Source organism: Raphanus sativus, chromosome 2 (assembly GCF_000801105.2).
Source record: "Raphanus sativus cultivar WK10039 chromosome 2, ASM80110v3, whole genome shotgun sequence".
In the NCBI taxonomy this organism is placed as follows: Eukaryota; Viridiplantae; Streptophyta; class Magnoliopsida; order Brassicales; family Brassicaceae; genus Raphanus; species Raphanus sativus.
This window is the reverse complement of record NC_079512.1, coordinates 24028152-24043354: the sequence shown is the minus strand read 5'-3', so window position 1 is coordinate 24043354 and position 15203 is coordinate 24028152. Positions and strand designations below refer to the sequence as shown.

General features: G+C 32.8%; 1 protein-coding gene across 1 annotated transcript; it reads right to left on the bottom strand.

The window, feature by feature from the left end:
- Window positions 1-10145: 10145 nt before the first annotated feature.
- LOC108839825 (ethylene-responsive transcription factor CRF3) lies at window positions 10146-11738 on the bottom strand. Its single transcript, XM_018612604.2, has one exon. It carries the CDS (start codon window positions 11475-11477, stop codon window positions 10410-10412), a length of 1068 nt encoding a protein of 355 aa, XP_018468106.1. The 5' UTR covers window positions 11478-11738; the 3' UTR covers window positions 10146-10409.
- Window positions 11739-15203: the final 3465 nt, after the last annotated feature.

Genomic DNA, 15203 nt, shown 5'->3' with positions numbered 1-15203 from the left:
TGTGACGTCTCTCTGCTATCCCATTTTGTTCTGGCGTGTGAGGGCAGGAGATGAGATGTTTGATTCCACATGAAGCAAAGTGCTCCATGAGACGTTTGTTCACAAACTCACCCCCACCATCAGACTGAAACATTGCTATCTTTGTTTTGTATTGATTCTCTACTTGTAGTTGGAAAGACTTGAAGACAGAACACACATCAGACTTCGATTTAAGGGGATAAAACCAGCAAAACCTTGAACAATTGTCAATGAATACAACGTAATAACGAAAGCCCTGAGCTGACATAACAGGAGCAGGACCCCATACATCACAGTGTATGCGCTCAAGTAATCTGGTTGAACGAAAATCTGATCTAATAAAAGGAAGTCTACATGTCTTTCCTAACTGACATGCTTCACATAATGACTGAGAAGTCTTATTGAAAGAGATAGCCTTGATGGTGGATAGATACTTCAGGACTTGATCGTTGGGATGTCCTAGTCTCTTGTGCCACAAAACATCACTCGTAGTCTGCTGTCTTGAGGAGTAGAAGGAGAGAAACTTCGGATCATCCAACCGGTACAGTCCCTTAGTTTTGTTTCCCTGAGTGAGAACCCGTCTGGTGAGTTTGTCCTTAACAAAGCAAGCAGCACCATCAATTGTAAACTCACATGGGTAATCATCAGTCAGTTTAGATACAGACAACAGAGATTTAGTTACTCCAGGACAGACCAGAACATCTAATAGAGGAAGACTAGTACCTGGACCAGTGGGGATTGAAGCAGAACCAACATGTGTGATGGGGAGGAACTCTCCATTGCCCACAATCACCTGATCTGCCCCATCATACTCTTGAGCCGTATCGAGATGCTGAGCTGAGTTGGTCACATGAGCTGTTGATCCACTGTCTGGATACCACTCTGCTCCAGCCTGTCTGTTGTTTGCTGTCGTGGTCAAGGCGTTAGCTTGAGGTGGATCTTGAACAAAGAAGCTTTCATCAAAGCGGTAGTGGCATTTGTAAGCTGGATGGCCATACTTTCCACAAATTTGACATGTGGGTCTGGTGTTGTTTCCTGATGAACCTCCACGTCCTTGGTGAGCTCCATGACCAAATTGTTGTGGAAAGCCTCTACCTTGCGATGAGTAGTTACCACAACCACGATAGCCTCCTCTGTTTTGTCCTCTTCCTCTACCAGAGTAACCTCCACGGTTCATATAGTACGCTTGATGTGGGGTGGGCTGATTTATTTCTTCATAAGCACGCAGCTTGTCCTCAAATCCAGTAAGCTTGTGTGCAATATCATCAAAGCAAGGACTCGGTGTGAGATCCATAGAGTGCTCAATAACAGTGCACACAGACTCATACTCTTTTCCAAGGCCGTTTAAGACGCCATAGATCTTCTCATGCTCTGTAATCGGAGCTCCAATGGAATCAAGTTGATCACAGAGAGACTTTATCTCAGAAAGATAAGCAGACATCGTCTTGGTGCCTTTAACAGTTGTCTGAACCCTTCTTTGGAGATCTAGACGGCGAGTTGCGGAGACGCGGTTGTATTTCTTGCCGAGAGCCAGCCAGACTTCTTGAGCGCTGCGAAGACCATAGACAGATTTGAGGGCGTCCTCCGTGAGCGTTCCATACAACCAAGCGAGTATGAGCTGGTCTTTCTGCATCCATTTGTTGTATTCTGGATTGACCGCTTGCGTGACGTCTTCACCCTCAGTTACTGTCACTGTCGGGAGAGGACAGAGAGAAGCTCCAGTCACATGACCGAGAAGCATTTGACTGGAAAGGAATTGCTCAAACTGGAGTTTCCACAGAAGATAGTTTCCATCTTTGAGCTTTAGGGTTACTGCTTGAGTAATGGTAAGTGCGGAAACCGCAAGAACTTCTTGGTTCTCATCCATGATCTACTTCCAGAGCTCTGATACCATGAAGGTTAAACAGAGTATAGGAGATCTCAGACAATACTATTGAAGTTTTGCGTTTTTATTAACTTATCTTGTTACAACTCTTAAGCTCTCTATTTATATAGCTATGAGATGGTTCTAGGTCTCTGACAGCTCACTCTCCTTGATCCAATAAAGCTTCAAATCGGTTACACAGAGCCACTTGCTTGACTGCAGGAACCGTACACCGTTCTCTGTTTTGTCTTGATGTGTTTGTGACCGTTGAAGACACTAGTGAGCAGGACGTGGGCTTCATATGCAGATGGGCCGGCTTCATTGTGTCATCTGATCCATTGGGTCTAATAATAAAATCAATACATTTCTGGTTACGTTGATTATAATAAACGCAACCTTATATGGTGATTAGAGATGTCAAACAGGTTGATCCGTCCCGTCCTGTCCCGTACCGCAGCGGGCTCATCTCTTTGCGGGTCATGGCGGGTCAGGCCCGCGCGGGCTGCGGTCTCCAAAAGGTCGTCCCAAGCCCGTACCGCAAATTGCACATTCCTTTACAGACTGTCCCGCGGGACATACGTTAATGTAATGTATCCGATCATGCTTGACACTGCAGGCCGCTCCAGAACACTTCCTGATGCTGCATGCTGCTCTAAGATGCCTCAGGCTGCTCCCCTACATAATCAAGTTCACATAATTAATATACATGAAATGTCTACAATGCAAATTCTTCAAAATTTGTAATATATTATGCATATTTTCTCTATTAAAAGTGCATATAGAACATGAGATGATTATATATATATATATATGAAGTCATAACCAAACAAAAAGTGCATGTAAAAATGAGATGTTAATGTATATTCTATTCTGTTGATGTAACAAGATAACAATGATAAGTAACAAGAGAACATGAAGAATAAAATACATATCGAAGAAGGTTCTAATCAGTAACAAGACTAACTCTTTCAGCTGAACGACATCATTGTTATAGAATTAAATAGCTTAGTCGATCAAGGCTCTAATAATAGCTTATTCTCGTTACCGCTTTGATCAGAGCTTAGTCTTGTTCATGTTATCTTAACCAAATAAAATAGTTATAGTTAATTTTGTCACACTCAAACATATTTACATACCAATTAAAGATAATTTCAGAATATGTTTTTCATTAGCTTATAACTCCTAAGTTCATAACCAATTTTTTAGTTTTAATGAATAAATACTAAATATAATCAAACACCAAAACTAAGCTGCTAATCCCAAAATTAATTAAAAAACACCAAATTAAAACACTAATGGAGCTCAAAACATCATCGTCGGAGCTCGAATCATCATTGCTGAAGCTTTTTTCTTTTTCCAGAGGAAAGTCATATAAATTATCTTTTCCACTCTTTTTTATTTTTTTTGAGGTAAAACAAGAGTTGAAGAGGAAAAAAATACGGGTCTTTGTAATCCCGCAGGCCCGCATCGTCCCGTCCCGCAAAAGACCCAGTTCTGCAAAGACCCGTCCCGCAAAGCCCGCTAATTTGCGGGTCTGTAAAATCTCGGCCCAATCCCGTCTGCGACAGTTCTTTACGGGCCAGATCCGCGGTCCAGGTCCATGATTGACATCTCTAATGGTGATTTACGATCACCATGTTTAATTGAGAGAATCAGTTTTCATTTTTGACCAACTGAGGAAAACAATTTAATTGATAAATTTTATAATAAACGATCAGATAATATTTATTTCATGTGGGTAATGATGGTGTGATCATTCGTAATAAAACTATAAAAGGCTTACGGGTGGAGCGGTGAGCTCCCAATATATTTGTGTAGCATACACATAAAGTTAAAAGAATAAAAGTTTGGATAAAATAATAGACGTAGCTAAAATATACTTGTATGTGTTTTTATGTGGTCGAGTAAACTTTTTTTTTTTTTTGAACAACTATGGTCGAGTAACCTAAAAGAACAATATGATAACCTATATTATTGGAAACGAATAAGGGGGTACGAATGATATCTCTGTCTCTCGGCAATAGCAGACCAAGTGGTAACCTTATTGAAGCGAAAGCAAAAAAAAATATTCTCTTTTAAAAAACCAAAGCTATAAGTACTTTTAATTTGTATAAATTTACTATTATATAGTAGTATTAAAAATATAGATGTCTTAAATGTGATTAAAATTTGAGGTATATGTGTGCGTTTAACACTTTTCCACGCAAATACATTTTTTGTAATGTTTTCTATGTCACCTACTTTTCTCCGACATTGACCGAATTTTCAAATAAATTTCGTATACTTTTTTTTGGGTAAAATGTTAAATTTATTATACCAAATTTTCTGATTTTTGACAGAAGTTTACAAAGAAACTAGTAGCAGAAATGCAATAATTGAAACTAAACAACAAGCAACCAAACAAGAACAAAGCACAAACAAGGCGAGAGCTGAAGTCAAAATAGCGGGAGACAACGAGACGAGCACAGACCAAGGAGACTGGAATGGTGTGGGGAAAGACCTGGCGGTTGCCGCTAACCCCAGAGAAAGGCGTCCTCAAACCTTGGATGCATGGTGCCTGCAGCTTCCTAAAGACCCTCCGAACACAGACCAATCCAAAGAATCACAAGCACAGATGTAGTAGCTACTCGACACGAACTACAACCAGCGGCACGAGGTAATGACACCATCCGACGATGCCGTCGTACGAGGGGAAGACTTGAAGATTGCCGCCTTCAATCCCGCCACCGTGACCGTATACACCCATTTAACCGGATACTTTGCACTCGTTATTGTGTCTTTAAGAGATATACCAACCGGCCAGCAGCCAAGAAGTCAACAGGCAGGAAGGAAAAAGCGACGTCCAAAATCTTTATTTGTATTAAGTGTGTTCGTTTGATGCATTAAGTTCGAGATTTTTCAGACCAAAAGAAAGTTAGAAGATAGTTGAGACAAAATTAAAGGGTACAAAATTTACATACACATCGATTATAAAATTGATGGTCAATAATGGGTCTAGGGCATTTATGTAACTTGTCCTGTTACTGCAACATAAAACTGATAGACAAAACTGATAACAAATAAGTCTAGACTCCAATTCTTCGAGATTTTTAAGCCCAAATAGTGATTTGTTATTAACTGTCTGAGAGAATTTGATTTTATTCATGATAACCATCGTTTAAAAGCATTCTGTTGGGAGAATGCAAGATTAACCTATAATTTCGTCAAGAAAAATATGATCTCAAATTGAAAATGAAGACTGATCATGACTATGGGTTTGATTTTGAAATACCATCCTAAAAACAAAATGGTACGGAAGCAATGCAAGTATTAATTTTTTTTTTTAAATGAGTAAGGATATTTGACTGAGGTATGGGTTTGTTTTTTTACACGGATCACTACTCTCGGCATGCAACTAAAAAGGAAAACATTAATATTGCCAAAACGAACAATATCACATGACAAGTAATGAAAACATGTAGAATGCTCTCTTACAGAAAAAGATAACTTCTTTCTTAACGCACCAACCAATGCAGGCAGGCATGCAAAAGATCGTAGCTCAAACTATATATTTCTTCTTTTTTGGCTACTCACTTTTTCGTTAAAAAGAAACTCAAAAGTATATGTTTAATTTTTGTGCTTTGTATTTGTATGTTCACTTCTTAGTCTCTGTTAGGGAAAAATGCCTATTTCAACCAGAACTTTACCCAACCTGTCTATTTTTCTGAACTTTAGAATAGTACACATTACATATCGAACTACATAAAAACGTAAAAATACTACATGAATCTTAAGCATTCAGCATTTTCCTTCTCGAACTTTATAATAGTGCATATTTTATACTGCTTTAAACAAAAATTCAAAAATACTACATGAACTCTCAAAATTATGTCTATATATATATATTTAAACGTCAAAGGTATTATTCAACCATTAATTTATTAAACGACGTTGTTTTTGATAATTCTGTAAAATTAAAAATTTAAAATACTACATACTCTCAAAATCGTGTATATATATATATATCGTCAAAGATATTAGTCATCCATTAATTTATCAAAATAACGTAATTTTGGATAAATTCTATAAAATTAAATTATTTTTTTTGGAAGGTGTGAACTCTTATACTGGTGGACAAGTACAAACATATTAACTGCTATACCAAAGTAAATTTCTTGTATAAATTTGTAAACATTAAATGATATTTAGGTTTTAGTTTAATCAAAACAAATGTTATCATATTTTTATTGTTTCAGTTTTATCAAATAAGTATATAATTATTTATGTTCTTAGATTTAACTTTAAAACAATATTTTATAAATTTAAACTAATTATTATTTATTTAAATATTTACTTTATATTATTACTAAATTGAAATATATTATAAAAATAATATTTAGTGTTGTTTTGCATTTAGATCAGAGGCAAACGACGTTGTTTTTGATAAATTCGGTAAAATTTAATATTTAAAATACTACAGAAACTCTTAAAATCGTGTTTATATGTATATTGACCATCAAAGATATTAGTCATCCGTTAATTTAGCAAAATAAAGTCATTTTGATAAATTCTGTTAAATTAAAAGTTAATATATAAATACGATTTTGAAAGTATATGTAGTATTCTTAAATTTTAAATTTTACAGAATTTATTAAAACACGATTTTTGATAAAGTTTATGTAGTATGCTTTTAGAGCATCTCCAATGGCACTCTATTTTCCCCTCTATAATTCCCACAAAAATAGAGTAACTCTATTATAGAGTAAATTTTGCTCCAATGGTTTACTTTATAATAGAGTTACTCTATTTTCGTAGAGAAAATAGTGTAAACCCATTATTTGGAGTGAAATAATGGTTTCACTCTATTTTTTCCACAAAAATAGAGTAACTCTATTATAGAGTAAACCATTGGAGCAAAACTTACTCTATAATAGAGTTACTCTATTTTTATGGGAATTATAGAGGAGAAAATAGAGTGCCATTGGAGATGCTCTAAGAGATGCGATGTCTGAGTTTCAGTAGTTGATGAAAGAGAATTAAAAGCACTTCCAATGGAGGTTTCTACTAATTGAAATTCTAAAAATGTGTATATATTATGTATATGTTGTATGTATGTGTAATTGTAGGGTTTAAATTTTACGAAAAACCCATCCGAAAGTTTTAAAAAGAAGTTTTAAGAAAATCTCGGTTGAGTTTCCCGTAAAATCATGGACCCCACAATTACACACACATACAACATATACATACATATATACACATCTTTAGAACTTCGATGAGTAGAATTTTCCATTGGAGATACTTTAAAAATACATTCCACAATTAAAAATTTAAAAAATTTTAGATTAGTTTCTCGTAAAATAACGGACCCCACAGTTATATACGCATATATAATATAATATATACTTTTAGAATTCCAATGAAAAGATTTTCTTTGTTGGAAATGCTCTAAATAATCAGTTCTTCTCAATAGTTCAAAGAGATAATGGATTTTTTCCTAAAAAGAACTTGTAGAATTCAGAAAATAAAAAAGTATATTTGTGGAATTGTTCTTAAAAGGCAACTTTGTTTTGTCTAATCACCAACAAGCAATGCTTACCTCAAAGTATGTAACTATTCTACTAACCAAATTTCCACAAATATGGAAACACATTATTTGTTTCATAAATTATGAGACAAATAATAGGATGGTTACCAAAGCTGGTCTTTAGATTTCCGTGAAACCTGCAAAATAATAATAATGATAAAAAAATGAAAGAAGAACCAAAGAATTTACTAGTTAGAAAAAACATAGCTATCATAGCTAGAAACTAACTTAGCGAAATTCTAAGTTTACTTCAGATTTAATATTACTTTCTAATTTATTTTAATTGATAATTATTTTCATAATTATCTTATTTTATTATGAAAAGAATAAAATTAACCTTTCAAATAATTTATAAATATTTAAGAATTGTTTATAAAAAATTATAAATCTAATCTCACTTCCAAAATACTAAAACTTAGACAATAATCACTAAACTGTCAAAGTAAATATTAGGCTCCAAATGGAAATATCGGATTGAGTGGTACATGACAAACGGTTTTACAGAGGTGCGATTTTAACAGTTATAAAAATGTATATATGATATATGTAGAAATGTTTATTACTTGTTAATTGTGGTGCAGTGTGGGATGGATCGTAACGTTCGAAGGTGTATTTTGAACAATTTCTCAAATACTTTTTTAAGAATCATTTTTTAAATAAGGTAAAATAAGATGTTGTATTTGTTCGAAATTGAATATATTTTAATAAAATTCTTATAAAGATTACGGTCGGTGCAAAAACAATTATAATTGACATCTAAAGGGCATCATTCTACAAAGTTAAATTCAATCTAACAAAAAAGTTGTAATCTGCAAAAGGTTTCTTTAATATTCCTCCCTTCAAAAATGTTTTTTTTTCATTATTGTTCTTCTTCTTTTTATGTTAAAATGTTTTTTAATATTTATGTATCTAACTTTTAGCTATAATTTTTTTTTTTACTTTTCCTAATGCTCCTATTTCATTTTTCTTTTTGCTTAAACCTATTTCAAACTTTCAAGACCACGTTTAGTTTCATGTTCCAGGTAGCAATAAAACAAGGAGAAACTCATTAAAAACGATTTGTCACAAGGAATTGGATTTTTGTTTCTCTTGGTAATCTGATTTCCACAAATCAATCATCCGGTGTAGTTGGAAAATCCCTCCAAAACAAAAACTGTCAAAATCTTAGAATTCTTATGTTATACAAAAACAACATAAGACACCCATAAAATGGTTTTTCTTTTATCATAAATATAGCACACATGGGTTAAAATAACCAAAATAGATTCTATCAAAAAATGTAAAAAAACATTGTACACTTAAGATTGACTAAATTTATATTTAAGGTCTAGATTTAAGAGGTGAAGATAGTAAGGGATAAAATATAGGATTTAAAAGATAACAATTAAAATTTAAAATAATAATAATTTTAAGAACAATTTCAAAAAGAATTTTAAAATTCCAAAATAAAATTTAAAAAATAAAATTAGCCAAAATTGCAAGAGTTTCAACTTGAAAAAAAAATCAAATTTTAATTTTATTTAATTTATTTAAATGATTATTTATATTTGTATTTATTTAGATATTTTTCGATCGTTTGGTTCCTTGTATGTTCTTTTGGTCAAATTTTTTTTATAAAATAGATTTTCCCATGAGAAAATTATATTTACAAAACTTAAGCTATGCTCTAAAAATATTTTTAAAAGGTTGTGAAAAACTAATGAACGTTTTTTAGGTTTTTCAGAAGAAAAGAAAAAAAAACAAGTTTTTAGATGATGTTTGGATTATAGAATTCTGATAGTTTTTTTATAAAAAAAATAGTATCTTTAGAGCAGCAACTATATTAAATATTAAATAACATGTATATACATATATGCTTTTTGTTGATTTTATTTTATATGATTTTTGCGAGACAAATATTTTACATGATGGAAAGATCACTCTTCCTTTCTTTCCTTTTTAACTATTAAATCAAACAATCTTGTGTCTAAAATTCTATTTAATTAACGATTAGAAAAGAACTCCTCAACACTTAAATATATCAGTTTGATATATATTATACATCCATTCACAAATGTAATGTAACTAGAGGCACCAAACTCTAAACCTTCAATATGTAGATTACGATAGATAACACAATAAATCACCGCTGATAGGGAACACGCCCTGGTCGCATGTTATCCATATTTAATCTATAAGTTTTAGACTAACTTTTCTGAATGTTTACCAAATTATCAAAAATAAAATTGGTAAATATTAAAAAGCCATATTATTGCTATAAGAGAATTCTGTGTAACCGCATATGTACATTTCTATAATATTCTTACCGTTAACATAAAAAGGTATAAATAAAAACTCAATACTCTCTGTGTTAGATTGAAGGAAAGAAAACATAAATCAGAACCAAGTTGTTTTGGCCTAGTGGTAAAGGGGCTCCGGCTGGAGCTTCCGCCCTGGGTTCGATTCCACTTGGTCACCGGGGTTAGCGTTAAATCGCAAGAATATGTGGGTTGCCGTCGGCTTCAAGGGGATTAGTCTTGGGCCTAGAAAGCCTTTAGATCACCCTCTGGTTAAACAAAAAAAAAAAAAAAAAAACATAAATCAGACCAAACACAAAGCCCTTCAGTTCACTGGCCACGACCGCAATTTGCGCCTCATAGTTAGATATTGACAAAGAGAATGCCACTTTGGTTTTTCTAAATTGAATAATTAACAAACTAAATAAATGCAAATGCTATAAATATTAGAGTCTAAAAACTAAACACGTTCGTGCAACTCATGACACATTTAATTAATAAATAAGAACAAAATACATTAACAATTTGCCACTATTTCTCCAAAAATGTTTTACAATCTCCTGACAAAACTAATTATTAAATTTATAAAGCTCATTAAATAATTAAAAAAAAACATCAAAATTTCTCAGTAGCATCTCCATAGATATTTGCTGATGGTTTCTCTTGTAGCTTCTTCTCACTCATGATATTAAACGACTAATAGTTCTGATATCAACGAATCATCAAAATCACTGAACATTGAGCCGATATCTTTGATACTTAACTCATCTTCGATGTCCATACTACTTTGACCACCCAAGAACATATCACCAAAGATATCATCATTTCCTGAAAATACTTGACCCATTGGTTGATCAAATATTGAAATCTCCGGTGGAGATTCGTTGAAATAGTTGTCCAGAAACGGGGTATCCAGTGGAAACGAATCATCAGATTCACTCGAACCGGTACTAAACCGGGTATGCCACCATGGTGCATCTGAACTCTCTGGTTCCGGTTTAGCTGATTTAAACACCTTCTGTATTTGTTGCACTTCTTCGGATGGTTGGAGATTGAGAACGGATGTAGGAGACGAAATATGTTGAAAATCTTCGGTTGATTCAGAACTCGATGTTGTTGTTGTAATGATGCTTTCCGGTTTATCAATAACCGGTTGCTCCGGTTCTGATTCATCTTCTTCTCGAGATTGAGGCGGTACGGAGAAGTTGGTTAAAGCGTCCGGTCCACGGAGCCTAATAGCAGCGTTATCATAAACCACCGCGGCTTCCTCCGCCGTCTCGAAAGTACCGAGCCAAATCCTCCGGCGCTGCTCCGGATCTCGAATCTCCGCCGCCCATTTTCCCCACGGCCGCTGTCTAACGCCGCGGAACTTCCTCCCGTTTTGGCCGGCGGAGACTTTGAGAGAACGGTGGTGGCGGCTGGAAGCCGCCGGAGATTGAGTCTCGTCGGAGAGTCTCTTCCTCTCCTTCATGGAAACTCCTCCGGCGATATTGACGACGTTGTTGTTGCAGCCTGGCTCGACTTTGATCTCGTTGACGAATCTCTTGACTCGTCGGCGAGGGAAGAGGAAGTCTTCTTCTTCGTCGCTTGATGAGTCGGTTGCGTAAGGATCGGTCACGGAGACTCGGACGGTTCTCACCGAGTCAGGTCGAGTTTTGCCGGAGATATTTTTTCCCGGGGAAGTGTTTGTGTATTTAGTGACTGATGTTTTGTGCTCTGTGTACTTCAGTGGTCGGAGATCCATATATTCATCCATTTTTTCAGTCTCTATATTCGCATCAAAATGAAAAAGAAAGTTTATGTGTTTGTTGAGAAGAGATTGCTAGAGAATCAAAAAGGAGAAATAAAACTTGTGAGATTTATCACGAGAATTTAATAGAAAAAGTTTTAAAAGTGAAAAAGATTGGACGAGTTTATTTTCTCTTTGGTGTGGGAGAGAGAGACAGAGAAAATGTTTTTCAAGCACAGTGATTTATTTGGTTAAGGGTGTGCAGAAGACTTCTCAAGCTCACTCCTCAGAATCCTCATTTATAGGATCAGGAGGAGAGATATTATTATCATTTTTAATAATAAAAGTTATGGTATCTCTTGTATTAACTTTTCTTTTATTTGCTGTTCCTTTTCCGCTCCTCCACCGATGGCAGTTCCGATATTATTAGTCAGTATCCAAGGGTAGTCTCGTAATAAGAAAATTGTTTAAATTTACTGGACGCCGCATTCATGAGAGCAAGTTGAATGGTGACACGTGTCATTATATGATATTTGGCCTCTTCTTGTTGCCTATGGTATGTGCTGAGTCAGCGCGTGCTTTCAATCTTGAGCCTTACCTATTCATGTCACGTGACCCCCAAGATACCCGGTTCTGGTGTTTTTTTCTTTTTAATCAGTAATTTTGTTATTATAAAACTAGATTACCTCTTCTTCAACAAATTTTTAAAAATTAAAATCTGTTTTACTAGTTGTTATCATTCCACTAGCTTTGACCGACATGTATGACTAATTAATGATGATTTGTAGAGAGTGCACGTACTAATGTTTTTTACTTAAATGAGTCACCAACTGTTAGCAAAATTTAAAAAAGTTTCCTTAAACTGTTGTATTCAAATTTTGACTACACTGTATTGTCATTATCTTTAGAAAACAATAAACTTATTTATAGAAGTATATATATTTTTTAGGAAGTTTTGCATCTAAAATATATTTGTTAAAATCAATTTAGAGAAAATATCTGTTGAAAATAAGTACATTTATACTAGTAGAAAAATCTTACCATTTTACAGCTAGAAGTAACGTGGGAAACAACCTAGATTTTGCCGCCTTTTATAATTTGAGGTATGGTACATCTCTAGGCTTTTTCTGCATTCTTTGTTTTTCACGCGCTATTTCACCACTATTTGCTCTTCGTGCTTTTCACACGCTTCTCAAGTAGCGTTTAAATCTATTTTTTTTATATTTTCCGATTTCTTCTAAATAATCTGTGTTTGTTTTTCTGAGGTTTTATTTGAGTTAGAAAAATTATATCTCGGTGTTAAAAAAAAAAGAAAAGAGAAAAATTATAGCTGTTCGTAATTTTTAGGAAATAAAACTCATGAAACAATAGTATTTGTTTATTTTTCCGTTTGATGCATTAAGGTTTGGTTTTGTGCCTTTTTCCCTTTGATTCTTTAATTGATGTAAAAAGAGTTCTAGTACTAGGTCTAGGTCTAAACACTTCGAATATCAGTTCGGTTTGGTTCGATTCAGTTATTTCAGGTATCGGATAATCCGGGTAGGAGGGTAAAAATGTATTTACTACTTGATTTATTTTGGGTTTTGTTCGGTTCAGAAGTTTTGGATTCAGTTCGGTTCAGATAGTAAAAACGGAAATATTTAGTTGAAGTACCCTTATAATAGATTATAATCGTTGTTAGTTTAATTAGTCTAGTGGTTGAGTGAATTTGAGAAAGACTCTAGGTCTAAGGGTTTGATCCTTTTTGACAGCATAAATTTTATAAAATATCAAAATGACGTCATTTTATACTATTTGAATTTTTTTTTAAAGTTAAACATATGTCATACCGAATCAAACCAATTTCATACATGACGTCCACGTAAGCACCACATCAGCAACTAAACCAAAATTTACTCTGATTATGTAGTAATTAACTAAATTGAAACAAGTTTATGTGAAAAATTTTAAATAAGAATTAGTTTGCAATGTTTTTCACTTGATTCAATAATTCGTATGAAAACGTCAACTTCATGGTCGAATTGGCCGTTTTTCCATCGGATATAAACCCCAATAACTTTGATGAATACTAGTACATCTATAACCTTAAATAATAAACCATAAATAAAGTCAAATGCTAAAGTGAAATGTAAATCATTTATAAATTTGATGTCTTTAGATTTTTATTAGTGGAATTCTATAAAAACATTATAATTATAAAGTAGTGCCGCTTATCGGAAAACTCAGCTGTTCTATATTAATTAAAATCTCAAAATTAAAATAAAATAATGAGAAATTAGAACATCATTAAGTTCGAACGAGGCGAAAGCAAAAAGGTCAATCCCAAATTTCTGTAGACCGGACAGTCAACCGGCTTACTATTGTCGCCAAATAGTAACAGTAGAAAACAAAAAAAAAACGTCGCTAATTAATCACAATTTATCAAAAACTAGATTTTGAATTTTAATAAAATATATGTGACGGGAAAAAACTTTAGCGAGAATATAAAAGCTGTTTTCATATCAACAGAAATTTTATAATACATTTATAATGGTAATGCTTTGTTGGACAAATTTAAAAAGTTATGGTTTGTCAAATATCTTGAGACAGACAAATATAATAGGAAAACTGTTATATCATGGTAATATTTTTAAAATATATTAAAATAAAATAGATAATTGGTCTTTTTCTCTTTATTAGTTTCACTTTCGTTCCTGAAAGTATAATTCTTATTATCAGAACTATATATAGCATTTTATAGCATATTTTAGCCCCCGCAAAAATGTAAATATATGTTTTGGTTCGCAGTAAAAACTTTTTATAACAACGTTACAAGCAAACTGTAAAAGAAAAAATGGGACGTAGGCAATATGAAGCATGAATGTGGGCCATAAAATCTAAAGAGTGATAGCTTTGACCACATATCATGAGTAGATGCATCCTCTCCAGTAGCCTCCTTCTGCTTTTGCAAGATCTTTTTTTTTTTAAATTTCCCTTTTAAATTTAAATATTTTTAATCGATATGCCTTTTTTTTCATTTAAACCGTGATCCATATATAAAAGGCATACTTTCAGATTGCAAGAATTTTTACAACAACTATAATTAGGACCGGTCTAAAATCCGAATCCGAAAAACTGAACCAAATCTGATAAAAAATTAATAATAAATTCGAACCAAAATTAATTAAATATCTGAATGAATTCAAAATTTTGGTATCTAAAACCAGATTTAGACTCGAACCTAACCAAAATATTATGTGTATTCGAATGTATCCGAAATAGAATTGTATACTTGAATATATTAACTATTTTTAGATTTAATATATATATATATATATATATATATATATATATTTAAACTTTAATAGTTGGTATATACTTTAAATTTCTAAAAATCTAAAAACAAAATAATATATTACATCTAAATTTGAATATCATATGCCAAAATACTTAAAATTAACATTATAAATTTGTTTGATTTTAATATTTGGATAGAGAATTAATAATTATTTAAAATATTTTTGATATTTGAGTATTGTTTAGTTATTTAGACAATATTTACTTTTGACTATTTGTATATATTTGTATATATATATAGATATCCAAGATATATACAACATTTTGAAGCCGTTCAAATACTTGAAAATATATACAAATAGTCAAAAGTAAATATTGTCTAAATAACTAAACAATACTCAAAATATCAAAAATATTTTAAATAATTATTAATTCTCTATCCAAATATTAAAATCAAACAAATTTATAATGTTAATA